General features: G+C 43.4%; 1 protein-coding gene across 1 annotated transcript in view; it reads right to left on the reverse strand.

Moving 5' to 3' along the window:
- The window catches only part of espn (espin), a 23,361-nt gene extending 10,411 nt beyond the window's left edge, over positions 1-12,950 (reverse strand). Inside the window, 4 exon segments of the mRNA XM_060060027.1 lie at positions 1,692-1,874; positions 2,510-2,696; positions 10,509-10,702; positions 11,967-12,950. Of these exon segments, the coding sequence (XP_059916010.1) occupies positions 1,692-1,874; positions 2,510-2,696; positions 10,509-10,702; positions 11,967-12,257 (855 nt within the window). The 5' untranslated portion in view covers positions 12,258-12,950.
- Positions 12,951-22,882: the final 9,932 nt, after the last annotated feature.

Genomic DNA, 22,882 nt, shown 5'->3' on the forward strand with positions numbered 1-22,882 from the left:
GGGAGGGAGGATAGGAGAGAAAGAGGGAGGTACACGGAAAAAGACAGGAGGGGGAGATAGAGATGGGGAGAGAGGGGAGTGAGCTAAGAGTGTACTTTATAAACAGTAAAGAAAGTACACTGGTGTGAATTTGCGCTACGGTATGGATTTTGACGTTACCGTGAGACCGGTGTGACCGGTAGACAGTGTTGTGTGTAACGCTTTACAAAGTACGTAACACGTTAATACAGTAACGTATCTACTTTTTCATGTAAAAAGTAAAGTTACGAGCAACTACTGAAAATATGGTGACGAAACGTAGTTTTTCAATTCGGCGCAACGTTTTTTTCGCAGGGACAGATTTGACAGCGACACTGCCTTCTCAGGCAGTATGCTAGCGCAAGCAGGCAGGGGCGCTTAATGCGCGCCTACGTGCTTGCGCAGTAGTCCCTTTACGAGCTCTCCTTCCACACCGTACGAGACAGACGCTGGTAGCGTGAAGCTGTCTCTGCATATCAGACATTGATTCCGCAGGCATTATCCAAAGCCAGTCCTTACGACCAAAAAAGCCAGAGGTGGAACATGATAACAATCGAGACACTGTTTATCTGTGTAAGGACATGGTTCCCTTTCAAAATGTTGATAGACAGGGCTTTAAAGAGATAGTCAAAACACTCGATCCCAGGTACGCGTTACCTGCCCGCACACACTTCAGCCAAATTGAGATGCCAAAACTATAGGGCAAGGTCCGCGAGCAAGTCGAGAAAGAAATCCATATTATTAAACATTAGTGTTTTTCAGAGAAAGAAGTAACTTGAGAAAATATTTAGCATTAATTTCATGCAGTTTTGCTGCCTAACCTAACCACCCCTTCAGAAGCATTTATATCGAAATAAGGAGATACAATTAACATATCGTGATATAATACCGTTACGTCTATGCCTCAAATCATACCGTGATATACATTTTAATCCGTACCGTACAGCCCTAGGGTGAGCTATCAATACATGTGTGTCTTATGTCGCAGTGAACATCCGTTCCAATGGGAAATGTAAAGAACGCCTACGACTATATTTGTTTCCTTTTGCGCCTCACAGCTTCGCGTTGACCTCAGTGACCGCAGCAGCATCAGGCCCGCAGTCAAATTTGCGTGGAGCCGCATGCAAACCTCCACATGACAGCTCTGAATCACCATGCAAAGAAGCCTTGTAGGCATATGCCCACAAGGTGGTCATTCCAAAGCGCTGCACCTGAATGCCACAAACGTGATCGGGTTGATGCTACACAACAAATGGAACACACAGATACATTCTCTCTCTCTGTTTCTCTCTCTATGTTTCTCTCTCTCTCTCTCTCCCGATTTCGCTCCCTCCCTCTCTCTCTTACAAAAACAGAACCCCATTCACACACGCACATCCACACACACAGTCCTCTCTCTCTCTCTCTCTCTCTCTCTCTCGCTCTGTTTCTCTCGCTCTCTCTCTCTCACGCACTGTTTCTCTCTCTCTCTCTCTCTCTCTCTCTGTCTTCTCTCTCTCTCTCTCTCTCTCTCTCTCTCTCTCTCTCTCTCTCTCTCTCTCTCTCTCTCTCTCTCTCTCTCTCTCTCCCCTCCTCTCTCTCTCTCTCTCTCTCTCTCTCTCTCTCTCTCTCTCTCTCTCTCTCTCTCTCTCTCTCTCTCTCTCTCTCTCTCTCTCTCTCTCTCTCTCTCTGACCTCCAGCTCTCCGTTCTCCGCGGCGTCGTGGAGCGGTGTCCCTCCCCAGCTGTCCGTGACGGTCTCCCCCCCGTGCAGCAGCAGCCAGCTCAGCACCTTAGCGTGGCCCCTGCTGGCCGCAAAGTGCATGGCCGTGGCCCCGTCCCCGTCGCGGTCCGACAGACCCACCTCCGTGAAGCTCACCTGGGGGGTACAGAGACACGGAACACGTTAGAAAATGTTCAACGTTGATTTAAAAAAATGTTATTTTCATGAATTGCATCATATATTGTCTAAATATAGCTTAAGTCTGTGTGTGTGTGTGTGTGTGTGTGTGTGTGTGTGTGTGTGTGTGTGTGTGTGTGTGTGTGTGTGTGTGTGTGTGTGTGTGTGTGTGTGTATTGGTACATGTGTGTGCACTACACTTTGAGCTGTTCCAAAGTGTGAGTCTCTGACCTACAGTACTCTGATGTGATGTGAACTACAGTCTGGGAGGTAAACTAATGACCTTTGATGTGATGGGAACTTCAGTTCGGGGTGTGAATTACAGATCTCTGATGTGATGTGAACTACAGAACTCTGATGCCAACTTCAGATCTCTGATAACAGTTCTCTTTCCAGATGTGAACTATAGTGGTCTGATGTGATTTGAACCAGAGATCTCTGATGCTAACTACAGATCTCTTTCATGATGTGAACTAAAGATGTCTGACGTGATGTGAACTACAGTTCTCTGATGCTAACTACAAATCTCTTTCATGTTGTGAACTACAGATCTCTTTCAGTATGTGAGGTGAAGATCCGAACGTGAACTACAGATCTCTGACATTCCAAGATACCAGCCACACGATGACGGTGTTGTGGCCCATCTGGGCGGCGGCATGCAGCGGAGTCATGCCGTCATTGGCTCGGATGCTTGGCTCCGCCCCACAATCCTTCACCAGGTATTGGACGGCCTCCAGGTGGCCCTCCTGACAGGCCAGGTATAAGGGCGTGGCACCATTCTTGGTTTGGTAATTGACAACACTGCAGGAAGCAAGGTACAATACATTCCATCAAGCTAAAGGCTTTTATTTCGAAGCACCTTTCGGAGCAGGGTTTTTCAGTGGATACACTGACATTGCCCAGAAACACAATTTCTTTCTAGCCACAAAATAGTACATGCTTAAAATTACTACAATGTGATCAGGGTAAATACCAACAGCAGAATGGGGTTAGCGATGGGTTTCTTCTGGGTCCAAGACTCAACCCTCTCAACACAGTTCCATAACACAAAAAAACACACTTACACACACAGACTTGTTGTAGAAATCAGAATACATTGCTCATTTGAAACCTTTGTCTATTATGATTGACGGCCAGACAGACAGACAGACAGACAGTCCGGCTTTTGTGGCTCTTACAAACCCAGCTAATTATCTCATCTCCCATTGGTCATCAAGATTTTAAGTCCCTCTCTCTCTAATGGAAGTCGTCCTCCCCGCCACTGAGAGGTCATTCAACTCGTCCTAGGGCTTTCCTATCGCAGCAGGTCAACCATTCAGAAAACAACACACACACACACACACAAACAAACATACACACACACACACACACACACACACACACACACACACACACACACACACCACACACACACACACACACACACACACACACACACACACACACACACACACAGCCAGACACACATAGCCACACAGTTCTAAATCCCATAAACCCATGCTTTATTTGGACGGGAACAAGTGACCGACCACGTATTCCAAGAGGATTAACACTCCAGCACTAGCTTCGGTTTACTACTGGGAAGAGAGAGAGAGAGAGAGAGAGAGAGAGAGAGAGAGAGAGAGAGAGAGAGAGAGAGAGAGAGAGAGAGAGAGAGAGAGAGAGAGAGAGAGAGAGCAAGAAAGATGAGAGAGAGTGAGAGAGAGAGCGAGAGTGGGAGAGGGGAGAGATAGAACAGGGAAGGTGAGAGATTCAGAATAGAGTGAACGGGAGAACAAGGGGTGGAGAAGGAAGAGCAGAGGTCACGGAGGTTAGCTCCAGACAAATGACCTTTAACCCCATAGGAAGAGACCTGTGGCTGAAGGCTCAAAGGGATTTAGGCTCACATTAGTACCAGTAACCAGTTCTACGCATGCTCTAAGTCAACTTCTGTAAGCTCCTTGGGTTTAAATCTTGTGCTTTCCAATGTTGAGACTGCTGGCATCGGTAAACAGTTTTCAGAGATCAGAGCGATGTTTCTACAACAACTGAAAATAACACCAACGTCATTGTCTGTATGGAAACTGAAACCACCTGGCACAATATCAGAGTATTAGTAGTATGCAGTGTTTCACCAGAGATGGTGCTGTTTGAGCATTATGGGCTCTGACAGCAGACAGAAATCCCTCAACTAACAAGGACTTATTTGCAATTCTAAGTAATTCAATTCAGTTTTTATCAATTTTGTTTTGAATTGATTTGATCTACAGCAATTTTAATAGGACTTTAAACGTATTGAACTGTGACCGTAGGAAATGCACATAATTTATGTGAGAAATTACCTTTCCTAATTATGATAAAAAATGTATTACAATCCGTTCTCAGATTCCCGGCGCTGAGGCAGTTGAACAACTAGTTGGAGGGTAGTTAAGGTAAGAACAACATGACAACAGGAAACAACTTATTGATGTTATTTCAAATTTCTAAGAGGGGGGAAATAATCTGTAGTTCTGTCATCAGGAAGTGGGCAGCAGGATTCATTATTATTATAGTGTAACCAAAGTGGGCTTGAGTTTACCTGCAACACAACCGTGTAATATGAAAAGTACGTATTAGATCCCACCTCAAACCCAGGGAACCAACGATAACAATGGCAAACCTGAACTTCTGATAGATATTTCTTTCTTTTTAAACACCTAGACGAAGATCGCACACTTAATACCTAATCATTTTTTAAATTGAATACATGTGTTTACAAGACTCAGCTGGATTTTCTAGGCTCCAGAAGATCTTCATAGGAGAGGGAGAGGGGTTGATTTCAAAGGCAAGGACAATGAGGTCAGCCTTGCGTGGCCAGAACTTAAACGATACTCCAGTCACCTTGTCACTCAAAGACAGAAAACGGCCAATGCAGGAGACATGTTAGATATGTGTTTGTTTGTTCTGTCACGTAATTCATCTTAATGTATCAGCATAATGACTTCAAAGTGAACAGTAGGTTGTGCTCTGCCCTTAACCACTATGTGCATGGGTGTTAGGTAACAATTACCAGAATGTGCATGGGTACTAGGGAACCGAAGCTAATGTTCTCTTAATTAGGTTGTAAGTAAGTGAAGTTCAGGGTAATAGTTTTCATGTCACATAAGAGCTCGCAGGATTCTCAATAGCTTTTCCTTCTCAATAATTCAAGAAGTTCTGAGAAGAAATATGCTTGAATTTCACCTGTTGCAAATTCCCGGGACATATTTTCGTGTGTCAAGTCGGGCTGTTGTTCCACGCTATCAATTAAAACTCTGTGTGGGAGTGTGGATGATGGCTGGTTTGAGCAGCATCACCTGGACCGAGTCAGACTGATGGGACTCTGGGGCTGAGTGAGGCTGCTTATTGAGCAATCAATGTGCACGGGGAACACCATCTATCTCCATACACACCTAGGGAGAGAGAGAGAGAGAGAGAGAGAGAGAGAGAGAGAGAGAGAGAGAGAGAGAGAGAGAGAGAGAGAGAGAGAGAGAGAGAGAGAGAGATCTCCTGCATGGCCACATGGAGCACCAGGTCATGCATCATCCTCTGCATAACTCCTGCGATAAACCGGTCTCAAGAAGACCACCCTACGTCCGTTGTCTGGAGGAGCCCGATGGAAGTAGAAAGTGTAATGGCAGCAACCTAGGTGGTGTGTAGCACTGGACCTTGCTAATGCTACACTCTGTGTATTGCTTTGTTATGGTATTGAATGGTAATGGTTTAGTATGGCTATGGTAATGATCTGTTTTTGGCTATGGTATGGTAATATGTTATGTGAGAACTCAGATACTTGACATTAGCCAGAACCTTGAAAACAAAGACAGTCCACATCCATGGGGGGCAGAAGAGTGTAGTGGTCAAGGTGTTTGACTCCCAGCTAAAAGGCTATGGGTTCGAATCCCACTGTCTGCAGCCTACCTGAAGGCCTTGTGGAAAATTCCTGTATCCATGTGTATGAAAACTTTGCTCTGAATTAAAGTGTCTGCTCCATGATAACAACATGTTAACAGCAATGAAGAAAGACCCATGCGATGGATGAAGGCATTACGAGGCTGGCAAAGAACCACACAGGTCATGTTGATGTTGTGTCTGCGTGAGCCGTCGTCAGGAGAAAGGGGCCTTGTGGAAAGGCTTGGCCCAGAGATGAAAGGGATACAGTAGAGGTCCGTGGGGGTGAATGGGCTAATCTGAATCTTAAGACCGATTTCCCTGCATGACCTAACCAGTCCGTCGCGTGGCAAGTGTGAGCCAGCCAACTCACTCTGTGGAATATTCCAGTGTGCGGCATCTATTCTCCTCGTAGCCCAATAAAGTCATTCAGGAATTAGCTGAACAGATCTTGATCTTGGCTGATTGATTACATAACCTGTCTGCAACCCCATGCCAAACACATGCATGCACTAACGCACACACACACACACACACACACATACTCCTCGACTCTACATCACTCTAGTCTAGTACAGTCATTAACGCAGCCTTTTGTTACTCCCGACCACTGCTATCGCTAAAGATACATTACACACAACCACACACTACACACAAAAACACACACTTAACACACGGACCACACACAGACACCCGCACCATACATACACAAGCATTACACACACACACACACACACACACACACACACAGACCACACACAGCCACCAACACAAATACACAGGTTGGTTTTGCGATAGTGGGCTGAATAGGGGAAAACAAATGAGTTGTGATCCGTTAATGAAACAACAAGCCCTATCTGGCAGAACGCTTTAACATCTGTGTGGCCTCAACAGAAGCTTCTGGAAGCTTCCAGAAGACGGTGACACGTCCAACGAGGGAACCAGCTCGAATAGTTCCGTTGGATTAACGGCGGCGTTCGACTGGGGGCCACGGTTGCGTCGGCCCCTCCTCACACGAGAGTAGCTGTTGGCTGCCGCTGCAGAATGGAAGCCGTTTCCAGTTATGTAACGCGTTTACTACAAGGAGGGCCTTGGAACCGTGTCAAACCATTCAGCGGAGGATGAAAACATTGCCCCGTTTAATGATGCGTGTTTCTATTAATAGAAGCAAAGTTAACAATAACATTATTGTCTCTTTTGCCGGGATGGGGTTCACACAGAGGCTTGATTGTTGGCTCTGTCAAACCGGATTGCCGTTTTGACAGAGCCACGATGTTCACTATTTTCAACCCTAAAACACAATATTCAAGCCTCCCTGTACAATATTTAGCTAGAAGCGTGATGAAGAATATCAAACGAATGGAACAACATCTCAAAGACGCTGCATTATTTAAACGGCCATAGTTGACGATGGTATCTACAGGGCTCATGCTGCCCATCTGAATGAGCGACGGACCAAAACAAAGGAGCACCCCACAGAGTCACAGCCTCATAAAACCAGGAACGCCACATCCGCGTCGCCTGATTAACACAGATGGCCGCCCGCCGCTATCTCTCAGCGGCCAAGTTGGACCTTAAAACCAAACTAACCGTACGCACAAACTCCACAACCAGTCGCACACAGGAGCACACCCCAGCCCCCACCGTTTCCAAGGCCCTAATTGTTTCCTCTCATTACGCCTTATCGCTGGGTGCCGCTGCTGGGGTCACCGTGGCGACCGTGGTAAACAGCAGAGGTGAATGTGGTGCTGGTGAATGGGAATGTGGGGGGCGGGGCGGGGGGGGGGGGGGGGGGGGGGAGGAGCCGTGTCCCCAAGAGGCCATTAAAGATTCAGCAGTGGCGCACCTGTCCGGGGGTCACACAATATGGAGAGCTGCTGCCGAAGGTGAAACACAACAGCCCGGGCTCCTTCGTGCTCTCTGCTACTCCGGAGCTTCCGGGTAGGGCCGGCACACAGAGACGCCAGCGGGGTTTGCATACCCTGATAGCAGGGTGGCACATTAGGCGCACATTACAAGGCTGCTGTTGTCTCTGTACTGATACAATGAGAGATAGCTGGATTTGCGGATGTTGTTTTAGTTCTCGCTGAATAGCTTGTTCTCTATTCTGGCCTGTCTTTCTGCCTCTATGCCTGACTGCCTGTCTGTCCGTCTGCCTGTCTTTCTGCCTCTATGCCTGCCTGCCTGACTGTGTGTATGCCTGCCTGTCTTTCTTCCTCTATGCCTGACTGCCTGTCTGGCTGTCTGCCTGTCTTTCTTCCTCTATGCCTGTCTGTCTGTCCGTCTGCCTGTCTTTCTGCCTCTATGCCTGTCTGTATACCTGCCTTTCTTTCTTCCTGTATGTCTGTCTCACCTTCATAACAGACAATCTTTTTAATACACACACAATGGCTATCGACGTGTGTTGCGTATGATGCTCAAGCATGTTGACACCGTTGAACTCAGTCAAATAAGACCAGGGCAATGTTAAATGTTAATATAGAATGCATTTGTGTGTAAAAATGTGGTTTTGCATGGAATGGGTTTCCAATCTGATATAGAAAGGTGACACAAAGAATGAGTTGAAGAAATGCTATTGCTATTGGTAAAGTCGTTCCGCAGCTGATCTGTTTCCCACAATGCACTGTAATATGCTTCCTTGTTTGGCTGGCAATGATATTTTTTTTAAAGTATGTTTAGGCGAAATTATTTTAATTAAGTTGCTTCTTATTTAACAATCTTAAAGATATAAATGTTGTTGGAAATCATATGGATTCTCTAATGGATCCTTTGAGGTGTGCACAGTAAAACCATCACAAACTTTCCATCCCTGGAGAGACAAGAGGTATTGACTATCACTCAAATTTCTATTTGGCTTATCTGACAGCAACAGAGTTCTTCCTCTGTTCCCGCAACTATGGGATAGATACCATAGACACCATCTCTGTTTACTCAACAGATCTGATTGATGATTGCAAAACTTTGCGTGATAGATCCTTTTTCACTCACTCCCTGATGCAAAACACATCTTCATGTAAAACCCTGGACTTATATGGCTCTTTCTTATATGGCCGACTTTATATGGCCATTGCAGCACAAAGGGAATCCTCAAAATCAATGTCAATGGGATTTGATGTGTTGAGTACATCACAGGTTGGATAAAACCAATATTAAAGACTGTGGAAGTCTGGGTGGTTTAACGCTGGGAGAAGGGGGCGTGGCTCTCCGACCTGATTAATAGACAGGTGAGGTACAGCAGTCGGCAGGTGTTGTCAATTACCAATCACCAAACCGTCGTAAAAGTCTCATGTTAACTTTGAAGAACCTCTGCACCTTCAGAACAGCTATCAGTCTCATTAATTACAAATATTAATTCAAGGTGTATGTTTTTTCAAAATAAATGTCCCCCATAAAAGTAATCCGGCTTAAGTGACTGTATACACTAGACTAGAGCACCAGCAAGTCACTCCTGGTTGAGCTATGTTTTTTTATGTGTGCTCATATTGTGTGCTTTAAGTGTTGCGTGTGTCATCTGTCATTGGTCAAGCTAGGCTCTGCTTGACAAGGACTACTCAGGCTAATGCCAGTGCTACGCGGCATCACAATGCCATCAGAGCCCTTATGGTCTATGCTATCTCTACGAGGGACGGGTCCTCTGACAAAGCACTGATTAGCAGCTACATTCATCTGGAGGTAATCACCTACTAGTGTGTGTGTGTGTGTGTGTGTGTGTGTGTGTGTGTGTGTGTGTGTGTGTGTGTGTGTGTGTGTGTGTGTGTGTGTGTGTGTGTGTAACCCTGAGTGGTATTGAAAGCGGTGCAATTTGTGTGCACATCATCCCTTCCACACACACACGCAGGCACGCGCGCACGCACGCAGGCACGCACACACACACACACACACACACACACACACACACACACACACACACACACACACACACACACACACACACACACACACACACACACACACACACACACACACACACACTATCATAAACATGTGTACACACAGAAAGTCTCACACATGCATTCTGGGTGTCGCAGCAAATTAGCAAAACAATTAAAAGACAAGCTAAAAAGTCGTTTCTATGTGGCTTTTGAAGAAAGCACTAACAGTTATATTTCTTCTAATAGTAGAAGAAACATTGGCATTAAGTATTTCACAATAGTCAATAAAAACCTCTCTTTGATAACATAATAATACCACATTGAACAATGCTTTCATATTTGATTCCCAAGTCATAAATTCCTTGCAACCAATAGCTTCTCCAGATAGATAGACAGATAGGGCCACCGACATGAGGTCCTCAAAGTCGCATTTGGCTGCTGGCTTTTAGTCGTTCATGAGGGTAAAGAAACTTTAATAGTTTCGGAAAGATTATTCAAAAATCTTTGGAATTAGCCAAGCAAATAATAAATTCAATGCTGTGCTACTGAACCCCAAGAGAAGGGAGGGATGTTCTCGAAATATTCCTGGATTTCCATATTATTTTCCATATAAATTAAATCACTTCATCAGTAGTCTGAAGTCACAAGTACAAATTTTCAATGGCGTATTTCCAGTACAAAATACTGTTCGGAAAGACATTTGTGAACATATAGCATCACCATCCTATGAAACACTGTCAAAGTTTAACCTAGTGTAGGACACCTTCAAGGAAGGTAAACAAAGGGTTTCATTGGACAAAGAACTAGTTCCCTGGCTCAGGCCCGGGCCGGTCCGGCAGCAGGGAGGGCTTACTTTGGGCTGTGTCCCAGCAGCAGTCGGAGGGACGGCAGGTCGCCCTTGGCAGCGGCGTAGTGAACAGGAAGGGCCCCCGAGTCTGTGGTGGCCCCGGGGTCCACCTCCCCGCTCTTGAGCAGCCAATCGCTGAGCTCGTGCTGACTAAAGCGAGATGTGAGGTGGAGGATTGTAGCTCCCGAGCTGTCCCTGTCCTGTGAGTCAACAACAACAACAACAACAATAACAGTTATCGTGGAGGACATTTGACAGGTGTTTCCACAAATGATAACAAACACCAACACAGGGCCAGTGTGCTGAACCTGAGTGGCTGGTGTGTTCTCGGTGGTTGCACTATAGTTGGGTGTTGGTCTGTCTGTGTGCAAGCACCTCTCCACATAATAGGACTACACTGAACCTTCAATTCACAGAAACGGGGATGCCTTTTGTAATGAGGGAAACCGAATATGCCAAAGCACCGTGCACTTCACTTAAGTATCTTAACAACAATTACGATAGCCTCAGAGAGCCAAAACAGCTCTTGTTCGCGATTCAAGAAAATGAGATTCTTGGGAAATGTAATCTTTACTGTCTGAGATCATTTTCTTCATATGGGTTGAACATATTGTCCTTGACACAAATCAGTCTAATTTGCTGTAAGACTGCTGAGAGTTAATGTTCAGAATGAATGCACATGATGAGGGTAATAAACACACTCAATAAAGATGCTCCCACAGCCTATATTCGCATAGGTATACACAGCTCTTTATGGCCCTTCATAAATGGTCATGTGAACCCTGGAATACAGAGCAAGCATATCATAATGAGAGTGAGAGTATATAGTTTGATATGCAATTATCTTGATTTTTCATCAATGTTATTGGTTATAAAATAACAGTGGTTATAACAATTTATGTTATTTGTAAGAACAGCTACAGCGCTTATTACAGTTCCATAACATAACAGTGGATTTCTAACAGTAAGCTAGGCCTAATAAATCATTAGTTAGAAATCCACTGTTATAGCTAACTTATTCCCACACATTCCCTAACACTGATCCAACAGCTGACCTCATGTAACTCATGTGACATGACTTTTCATATATGTTACAGAGAGAGTAATTCCTGAAAGACACAGGGTCTAAAGGGTTGATGCTAGTATGCCCTTATATCATGTCCTCGCAGTCCCGCAAAGCCCACAAAAAGAACATCAGTTATGAACACTGGTCTGTTTCACTTTCCTGAACATGACGTTACACTGCCTGAGCATCTTTTGTCCATCAATGAGAAAAGCATTTTAGGAAGTGGAAATGAGTGTGCTGTGCATTTTAATTCAAACGTTAGTGTTTGCTTGGGGAATGAAATTGGCAATGATAGATCCAACTAGTCAATCTAGTGAATTAACACCTACCAATGATATCTAAAGATACAGGCAACGGTCTGAGTTTATGTTTTTACGGGTGAACCTCCACACTCTCACCTCGGGTCGACAGCCCCCCTGGGTCAGCAGCCACTGTAAACACGCCAGGTTGCCCGTGGCCGCTGCGTCGTGCGCCGGACTGGCGCCATTGTTGGCCACAGTGTTCCCCGACAAGCCAGCCTCTTCCACCAAGAAACGCAGACATGTCAGCTTCCCGGCCCGGGCGGCGTGGTGCACGGGGGACGCTCCGAGGACATCCTTCACGTCGTCGTTCAGTTCATTGGTTCCTAAAAGCCCCTTCAGGACTTGCACGTCGCCCTGCCTTGCCGCGAGAAGCGTGTTCTCCGCCATAATTGTAACTTCTGTGCTAACACAACCCGCAGTTCATCTTGCAAAATGAATATCCATTGTAATGTATTTGAACGCTATGCTTCGTTTTTCCCGTTAGTTCAAGTCTGCAGGAAGACACCATTCCCACCCGAAGAGGGCGAGTCTTCAGGTAAGGTGATCTAGGTTGTCCAGTAGGGAACGCATCTTTCATTCCAAAAGCTTCGTCTTCGTCCAACACTATCCCGATTACTGCTTGCTGCAATATTTAACCGATACATATCTGATCGTATCCAATCATTCAGGACATCTTCTGTCTACCTATGTTCGCGGGGATGTGACCTGGACTCACCTACCGTCGATGCTGCTGCTCACCTGTCGCTTTGGTTTTCTAATCCTGTTTTCACAATTAAAAAAAAGCTCAAAGGTGTTTGTTTTGTTTTATAAAAGAGTATTGCTCCATATCTCTCCCTCCCAGCTGGCGACATGGGACTCACCACTTGTTGAATAATCCATGAGTGGAGGATCGCTTAGCCTGTTACAAGTGCTGCTGCGTTTTATCCGCTCAGGACTTAAAGGGCCAGTGTGCCAATTAAACTCATTCACAGTGAGCTGAATTTGTTCTGCTTGTTTGGATGGTTGGCCGATTCTCACAGAGAGATATATGTTACATCATGGTAATATCATGTTCATGCTCATTGTATAGGTCTGATGGTCTGGAATACCATGACACTGATTAAAGCAGCCTAACCTGTGGGAGAATAGGCCGGAATTAGAGATAATTTATATGAATATATATGATCTTATCATGAATACTAATACTGCAACAGTACATGGCTTTAGTTCGTGCAGGGTGTCTACTATCCTATAGCTCAAATGCGAGCCCTTGAGCTCGGTAAGCCTATGTGCCTATATTTTGACGATGTATTTATTGCAATACATGATATGACCAAACGGTGGCAGAGAAGCATTGTGTTAGTCCAGGTAACACTACAATTGAACAGGTGTTTTGAAAGTTTAACAGGTGTTTTTTTCAGTAGTCTGCAAGGCCCTGCAATACTGTAAGCTTATTTACCGGCTATAGTCTACGTGTATTCAGAAGGGGATTATTATATTTTAAATAGAATTATACTGAATCAGATTTGCTAGCCTGCAGTGATGCAGTACCGTTCAATATCATAGCATGATCTATATTATATAACCTGCAGTACACTTCAATATAATAACATGGTCTATATAATCTGGTTGTGATTCATAGAGATAGATATTTATTACATGCATTATTATAGGCCTATATGCACAGTTCAATATAACATGTAACCTGGCGGTGCTTCATAATTAGCAGCAGCCAAGATAACACTCTGATCACATTGCAGGCCATTGCAGGCCCGTAACCGTGTTCAGTTACGGGCAAGAGAATAGAAAAATGCACATCGGTAAGAAAGAAATCTCGCGCTAGAGAGTGCAGTACTGCGCAAACGTGACCGCAGGCCCTGCGTAAAACGTGGCCCTCCTACTTAATAGATTACGTCGATTATCCTGTTCCGCTCGAGCGCCTTCTGCCAAGTCTATCCCCTAGGGTCCAGGCTCGTGCTGGACGCGTGCCTCTCCTCGACCCATCTGTTGCGGTGGCTGTCAGAGACAACTGTCATAGATACGGCGCGGGCGCACCGACCTTTAACTCGGGGCGGGACGGAGGGATCCCACGAGGAGACTAATCATGAGCGCATGCACGCTTTTCTGAAGATTTTTTATGTATATTTTTAATTCATATTGAATTATTAACCTCAAGTCTTATTCATTTCTAAAGGCCCACAGCACATAGGCAGCAATTTTCAAATATATCGGAGTTCAGCTTGTACATCTTCTATGTGTTTAGAGACAAATAATTGTTTCACGAAATGTCTGGAATAGGGTAACGAATCAGATTTATATGCAATAACAAAGAGAAATGCAATGTTGGCCTTTTTTTTATTCAATGGCGATGGCGATGGTAAATATATTATAGTGTAGCCTAAACAATTGCCTAAATCAAAGAAAATATCCTTTGCAATAAATTATAATTTCGTCAAAGGCCTTTATAAATGCACTGGCCTTATGCTGGCCTTATAAAGGAGCAGCCTTATGCTACAGCTGCTTATAACGGCTATATATTATAATAATAGCCTCTAAACTTAAGTGTGCCTGGACAGTGGTGCAGGCTTTAGTCATGTGGTGTGTATTCCGGAGTTTTCTTTTTCCCATGGCTGATTATAGACGCTCTCCTGAACCCAAGCCATGTACTAAATCCCCTTTGAATGGGAGGAGACTTCCCAACGGTTTTTTCCCAGAAAGGCCTGGGAAAACAGGGATATTTCTTGCACGCGTCAGGCGTGTGACAGTTATTCAAATTCGTGTCCATTATTCAGTGCGTGGTCGCATTGTTGTCCCATCTGGTGCAGCGCGGGAAGATTCAAATGTTAAGACTCTCAGCATGGGCAAGAACAGCCCTGCTGCTGACGTATCTGACTAAACATGGCTGCTTTAACGCCCTTGGTGTTATTTATTTTTTAACTGTTTATATTTAGTAAAAAATATATAAAATATAGGCCTACACATTTGGTCTAATTTATTACTTTTTATGACGCTCCTCTCATCATCGTCTTCAACGACAATATTTGAACCTCGTTGAAATACGTTATGGTTAGTCTATTTATTTATTATTTAGATTTAGTTGTATATATATATAATGTAGGCCTATAATATTTTGAACCACAACTCGACTACGGATTCGTTTAAATTCCTGTGAACCGGCTCGGGTCCCACGCACGAGGCTCCGGCCCATCTGGCCAACGGCTCAGCTGGGCGGCGCGTGCCGTAATTGCTCCTGCTTGAGTAAACCCTGGCGCGTGCAGGCCTCCATATTTCTCCACAATGGGACCGCAAGGCTTCGTCCTCCAGAGGCCCGTTTGAATATATGTACAAGTGGTAGGTTCATCGCCCTATAACCAGTCAAATATAGTTTTAATCCAAAACTAAGTTAGGTTTATATTTTCATAATCGAATGCAGTATAGCCGACTGAACAATTCAATTCATAGTTTTGTTAATTTCTTATATCCTATATGTCACCAACATAAAATGATTAACTAGGCCTATCCGCACTGGTAGCCCTAAAACAAATAAAAACGAGACAAGAAGGAATATCTTTATTTTTCAGCAGGTAGGCCTAATATTTAAATAAGACCAAGACAACAAAGAAAAAAATGTATTTATTGATTGTCTACAGTCCTCCGACATGACGTTTTTTCTCTTTCCCTGCGTGCGTCCTCTCTCTCTCTCTCTCTCTCTCTCTCTCTCTCTCTCTCTCTCTCTCTCTCTCTCTCTCTCTCTCCTCTCTCCTCTCCTTCTCTCTCTCTCTCTCTCTCTCTCTCTCTCTCTCTCTCTCTCTCTCTCTCTCTCTCTCTTTGACTCTCTGTGTCCTTGTCTCCCTCTCTCTGTCTCCCTCTCTGTCTCTCTATCTTTCTCTCCTTGTCTTGTCTTTCTTTCCTCTCTCTCTCTCTCTCTCTCTCTCTCTCTCTCTCTTCTCTCTCTCTCTCTCTCTCTCTCTCTCTCTCTCTCTCTTTCTCTCTCTCTCTCTCTCTCTCTCTCTCTCTCTCTCTCTCTCTCCAAAACATTGTTGATTGTGCGCTAGTCTGTCAAAAATAAAGATGGTTTGAAACGTAACTCTGATCTATCCTTCTCTCTCTCTCTCTCTCTCTCTCTCTCTCTCTCTCTCCTCTCTCTCTCTCTCTCTCTCTCCCTCTCTCCCTCTCCCTCTCTCTCTCTCTCTCTCTCTCTCTCTCTCTCTCTCTCTCTCTCTCTCTCTCTCTCTCTCTCTCTCTCTCTTTACCCCCGCACCCTCACCTCCAACAACCACATACACAAAGGCAATCTTGTTTTATAATCATGTTAGGCCTCTGCGACAGAGCTTACAAACATAATAAATTGGCCCTACCTTCTTCATATTCTCACATTATTAAATTAATATATTTTGCCACAATTTCGCATATATAGGCAGTAGCATATGGTCCTATATTGACCCTCAGGCCTGTCTAAAGCTACAGTAACGATTGTAAATCATCATAATCATCATCTTTGAAATTACATTATGTTTAAACAAAAAATAGAATATGCCTGTCAAGTATTTTAATATCATTATATCGTTTAACATTGGAGTGAGAACCTTTCGACCTCATGTCAATGATGCATTATTGTGTTCCCTTTAATTTAACAGTGTGCCTCAAAAACAACACGCAAAGCGGGATTCAACAGATATAAAACACATTCCAACCGAATCAAACAATGGCAGTATCCATTGGCAATTTTGGCAATTCTCTATTAATACCAAATACAAGTTTATAAATAAAAAAAACCTTCAATTATAGGCCTGCATGCTTTATCACAGATTTTATGTGAAGGCAAATTGAACCTATACCATTTCAAATCATTCATTAACGGCCCCCACAAATAAAAATGTATTAAGCCTTAAAGACCTTAAACCATAGGTTTACGTGTAATTCGACCCTCTGTCCAGTGTATGTAGTCCTAATTGATGAATGGCCTTAATTTCCTAACAATTGACCAGCTACACCTAAGCCTTTATCTTAATAAATATGATTTTATTAAATGTTTAGGCTCAATATTTTTGCAGTTCTACTATAGGCTAGGCATATACTATGTGCAGCTCAAATGACCAAATTCCGTCTCGCCTATTATTTAAGTCACAGAATGGCAATTTAACTAAATCCAAATTCAATACATGGGGCCTACTTCCTAATTTAACAAGAATTTGGAAACAGATAGCTTCCCTAATCTTTTATATTTTGAATATGATTGATTAAGAAGAGCAGATCACACAAATGTAATAGTTGACGACGTCAACGTACCGTCTTCGGACAAATCTTCCAACTTTCAGGCGCCCCTCAGTTCGAACTTACCAGGCAGTCAGGTCGACCTCCTGCTGGGAGCGAGTCATCCGTGATCTGCGGTGAGAATTCAGACCGTCAGACTTTCTCACACTGAGCCTCATTAGCAGCAACCATGAATCATACAGTGGCGAGATGACCCTAAATGGGAAAGACGGGCCTGCTAACAATAGACCATTACGACAATGTTTTCTTTAGCCTGCTGTAAAAGAAAAATAGGCCTGTGCATTTATGCACAGTAGAATATTGCATTTATATTTGATTGGATTGATAATAATCCTAACGGGGGATATCAATAATATCTGGCCTAAAGACTTGGACAAAAATATACGTTGACGTTGACTGAATAAAAATGGTAAAAGTGACTTGAATATGAAATAAGATAAGTAGGCTATCTTAACTCAACGACAGCTAGGCCTATATGTAGCCCCACATGGAAAGTGGGTGTGGCATCTGCGTGTTAAAATAGCCTTACCAAAATTAAAATTAACTAAATATGCCCATAATAAAGCAATGTTAATTAATATAATGATTGACAATGCAGTTCGCGCAATTCTTGAGAAATAGCAATGGCTATACGGCAACCGTTGAGTCATTTATCTAACATACTGCACCACAACAAAACGGAGGTTTTGCTTACTATATCTCCTACATTTTTTGACTCAAATTAGATAAAAGCGTTGCACGGCAATTATAAGAAAATAAATAAAGAACTCACCATAACGGAACATAACTGCATTCGGGTCCCGACGTGGGACCGGCCCGATTCAGGAGCGTGGTGCAGCGCGTGGAGGCTCGTACACGGATGAGGTGTGGAGTTGTATTGAGCGCCCTTTTAGAACACGAGGCTCGTGCTCAAATGAGAGCATGGCGTTCTCTTCAGGGGGCGGGGCCACCTATCGGCCACGCCCACTCCTATCACTGCTGGACTGCACGCGCTGCGCTTGTGCGCTCGTTTACAGTAGGCTATGGCTGCATATTTAGGACAGGGAATATCGGCACTGCGAAAATAATTACATTAGGTGTATTGCTCTATTAATAGACGGAAGAGAATATAATTTACCTTTCTAATTTTTAGTGAAAATCAGCAATGACCACAAAGGAAGCTTGATCCATTATAACCATAGTCATTTGTGAATAAGGCCTATAGCTGTTGCCATATAGCAAACGATTACATATAAACTATAAAATGCCATCTTCTAACTACTTTAAAGGTTAATGAAATATTGACATCATTGCCTGGACATCAACACCTCAACCATACTTCCCTAACACACTTACCCCTAACAAATTGTATGATCTATTTTCCTCTCGAACTTTCCAAGTATGATTGGGACCCTGTCAGGATAGCCATCTGGTGCCTTTGTTCTTGTGGCTCGTGCTGCTCTCGTGCCCTTGATATGCTCGCACAATGGAACCCCCTTTGGGAAATCCCATATTTAAAAACCCCGCCAACAAGCCGTCTGTCCAATACAGGCGACCTACGACCAGAGTACCACCTATATCATGGCTGGGCAATAAAAGAGGAAAAATAAGATACATTAATGTTTTAGATTAACAGAAACATTTGTTTTGTACAGTTCTCGACGCTTCATGGTAATGCATGACGTTGTGAATGCCTATTGGCTGTTGTAAATGCGGATTTATGTTGTTATTAGGCAGAAGGTGAATTTAGTTGAAGGACTGCCATTGGTCGAGCAGGCTTCTCCTTATGCCACGCTATTCCCTTACCTCAGCTAACTAAGCCAACCCAAATACATTGTCACGCCACCAGATGTGTACCCTAGGCTACCTTTTGGCTTGGCTTTTGGCTTGGGTAGGCAGCTTTGTAGCCATTCAAATCCTGTCTACGTGAACATGTTTTTACCGTCTGAATCTACAAATGTCGCCTGTCTGATTGTTTTTCAGAGAAGGGTGTGACTCATGTGACATGATTAGTCTGGCGTTGTCTTTGCATCCCCTTCTTTGCTACTCGAAAATGAATAAACAAAAACAGAATAGAAGGGCATTATTTTTTTAATGAACTATAGTTGTTAATAATAATAATATGAGATCCAAAAGCCCTTTATGCAAAAGATAACAACAACAACACCCAAGACAAACTTGTCTCGCAAGTTAAGTTATTCAGATAATAGGCTACAAATAACCAAAATCATGAAGATTATGAAGGAATACAAACACAAATGTTGACTCTTTTGCCCTTGGGATTATCTCCTATTGTCTGCGTCCAACCCAACCCTGCGTCCTGCAGGCGCACGGTTCCCATTCTGGGGATTCCCGTTGCGCACAGAATGAGCACACCACAACTATACAGGAGCGTTTCCAATAGGACATCTAACACAAAACAAAATATGTCACTATTGTTATCAATTACATTGGATCCTTGATTATTTATCTGCACTATTTGACTCCAGCATAGCAACTCCATTAGGAGGCAATCGGTTTTTAAACATCACGTGTGATGCTATGTTGAAATAAACAAAAGATATATAAGACTTATGAACCCAATTGGATTTGAGTGTGTGTGTCCAATTTTAAAAATATAACTGATATTAGAGCGATCTATGATTTCTTTTTCAATTGCGCAAAATTGCTTCTCAATTTCAACTTCCCAAACTCCTATTAATTCTTCAAATAACTATAGCTGTAACAATTGTACACTTTATTACTCTTAATACATTTGAATAGCTAGTATAGCTAACAGATGTATTCCGCTATTGGCACAGAGTAAAGAGCATAGTCTTAAGCAATCCTATCCCATTGCAGTCTGAAGGACAGACAAAGTTATCTGCGTTGTTTGCGCTTGATTTCAAAGGACGCCGAGGCAGACGCGCCAAAGCAGTGATAAACAATTATTACGAAGGCTAGTGAAAATGTCTGACATTTATTGCCAGATGCCTGAAGAAAACAGCCTGGTTTTAGGCTTGGGAAGCGAGTTGACTCATTCTAATAGGCCCTGGTTCTATGGACCTCTGCATCTTGCATCACAGCATCCCCGGAGGCACCGAACACAGACATCGGTGGATTGTAATGTTTGGTTCGACATCCACATGTTGGGTTGACCTACTGCTTGCCACTACAATATTTTTTCACAAAATCGATTCAACATTAACATTAGTAACTTAAACAGTGACTTAAACTTCAATCGCAACATATTATGTTGTAATATTTCTAATTTCTAATTTCTAATTTAATAGCTTCAAATCACACCAATAATAGGCTACAAAATTATTCATACTAAATCAGAATAAACGTCTAATTACATTTATGAAGGAAACCCCGCCATCGTTCAGACACATTAACAGTCATTTAACAACATTATGCTTTGAGTAAAGTACTTGTCTTTTTATGTGCTACAATAATTAACCATTTTAAAGCATAGATATCCGCATGCATTCAACAAACACACATCTGAAACACACACGCATGCACGACGCACACACGCGCGCACACACACACACACACACACACACACACACACACACACACACACACACACACACACACACACACACACACACACACACACACACACACACACACACACACACACACACACACACACACACACACACAAGACCTCCCCCATCTGGAAAAGTCCAGACAGCATCATGTTATGTTGAGCACCCACTCAGCATCACCATGATGCAGCAGATTGTAGACAGGACGCCACTGTGGAGTGGGTGCAGAAGAGTCGCTTTTTGCTATTTACTATTATCATGTCAGCTTATACAATAGCCTGTGTTTCCATGTATTTTAAAGCAGAAGGGAGACCGGGACAACTTCACCTTAGTAATTCCATCCTAACTTTTAAAATGATATAATCACCTTATCAACGTACTGAACAAATATTCACTATAACCAGGTGTGTTGATTCTGTATTTCCTAAATAAGGGCAAACAGTGGATCTACAAATGACTCACACATTATTGAATCTAAGGCAACAGACTTGTTGCATAGCCTTGATAACATCATGTCTTTCTTGGTGATATAGGATGATACGGCACAGGTTCTCATTCATCATATGAAAACATGTGCAATTCAGCATTCCTTATTTGATTCACATGTTCTTACCAGACAATCAACTAAAGGGCCTATCAAATAACGTCAAAAGCAGAAATACCAGAAAATGGTGTGTTCGACAAGTGTTTTTCCAGCCTTCATTTTGCAGTTGGGGTGACCCTTCACGAGAGTCTCTTCTCTATGTCTGATTCTTTTTTTCTTTTGGGTTAGGATATTTTACCCTTGAGGGTTCTACGTTTGGAGTTATCTTCATATCCTCTAGCTCTAATGGGTAACCTATGAACCCCTTTGAGGTCCGATAAAGATCTCTGATGTAGGACTGGATTCATTTCCAGGATTCAGGTTTGAAGCCATTACATAACACATGAAGCAATTGGATCACGGTTGCTTATACTTTTACATCTTTAAACAGGACAAACTACAACTGACTGGAACAATAATTTGTGTCGGCTGATGGCAGTTTTTCCGGTCTTTGGAAGTCTATTGATTTGCAATTTCGCAATACATCTCAATGAAGCATTGTGCTGATTTCTATCTGTTAGGCTCCACACTAGTGATGGATTTAATGATTATTTTCCTTGATTCAGTTTGCGTCGGTCAGTTCGCCAAGAAGAATTGATCTGAATCGTTTGTTCGTCTGTTCGTTCGTTCGTTCAGTTGAGTTTCCGGTAGCTGTGAATCGATTCATGGAATGAACGGTACTCAGCTGAGTCAGTCAGACTCAGCTCCTCCCTCATTCTCATTCTCAAACCATTGTGGAAGTCGGTCATCGATCAACACAACATTACAACTTTAACCAAACGCAGCGGGATCGGGGGCTGTAGTTGATTATTGGATGTTTAACATATCAGCAAGATAATAAACTTGATTTAGCACTGATGGTGGGGGCCCCAGGTGAAGAACGAACCATGAAAGAACGAGACAGATTGACGAGACATTCAAATATTTGATTAATCTGGCATGACACAGAAAGTACAAAGACAGATTGCAGATTACTGATTTACCATTTCACTGATATTGAATCGTGTTGTCGTACGCTCGCTCACTAAGCCTCTTCCCTCTTCACCACTCACAGTCAGCGAAAAAACAGCGAGTCAGCGAGTCAGCGACTAGTGGGTCTGGGAGGAGTCGAGTCTGAGGGCGAACGGGAAAACGAGACAAACGAGAGAGAAGAATCAGTTCGGTTTGTTTCGTGTTAAAGATTCGTCCATTCGAACTGATTCGGTCGCGAACGACCCATCACTAATCCGCACATGGGATGGAGTCTGTCTGAGACTGGAGAGGCCCATCAGCAGCAAGCCGAATGAAACAGAAGCTCACATATATATCACACGAATAAGAACCAAAACCAATGAGTTCTGGTTGTTATTGGATCAACCCCAATGAGGTCTGGTTGTTATTGGATCAACCCCAAAGGGGTCTGGTTGTTATTGGATCAAAACCAAAGAGAAAGACCCCTGGAATTGGCTGTACTCCCTGTCCAGTTCTGTGTAGGCATCATCTTGTGCTTTACAACAGCAGACCCGTAAGAGGCCATAGGCAGAGGAATCTTGTTAGTGTTTCATCCCTAGTTGAAGTCACATTTATAGCTATTTTCAAACTTCAATTATGGTTCTTTACTTTCTGTTGTGACACCAAAATCTCCCGTCTGGGATTAACAAAGCAACTGCTGATCTTAACTT

The sequence above is a fragment of the Gadus macrocephalus genome, chromosome 1 (assembly GCF_031168955.1).
Source record: "Gadus macrocephalus chromosome 1, ASM3116895v1".
Taxonomy (NCBI): Eukaryota; Metazoa; Chordata; class Actinopteri; order Gadiformes; family Gadidae; genus Gadus; species Gadus macrocephalus.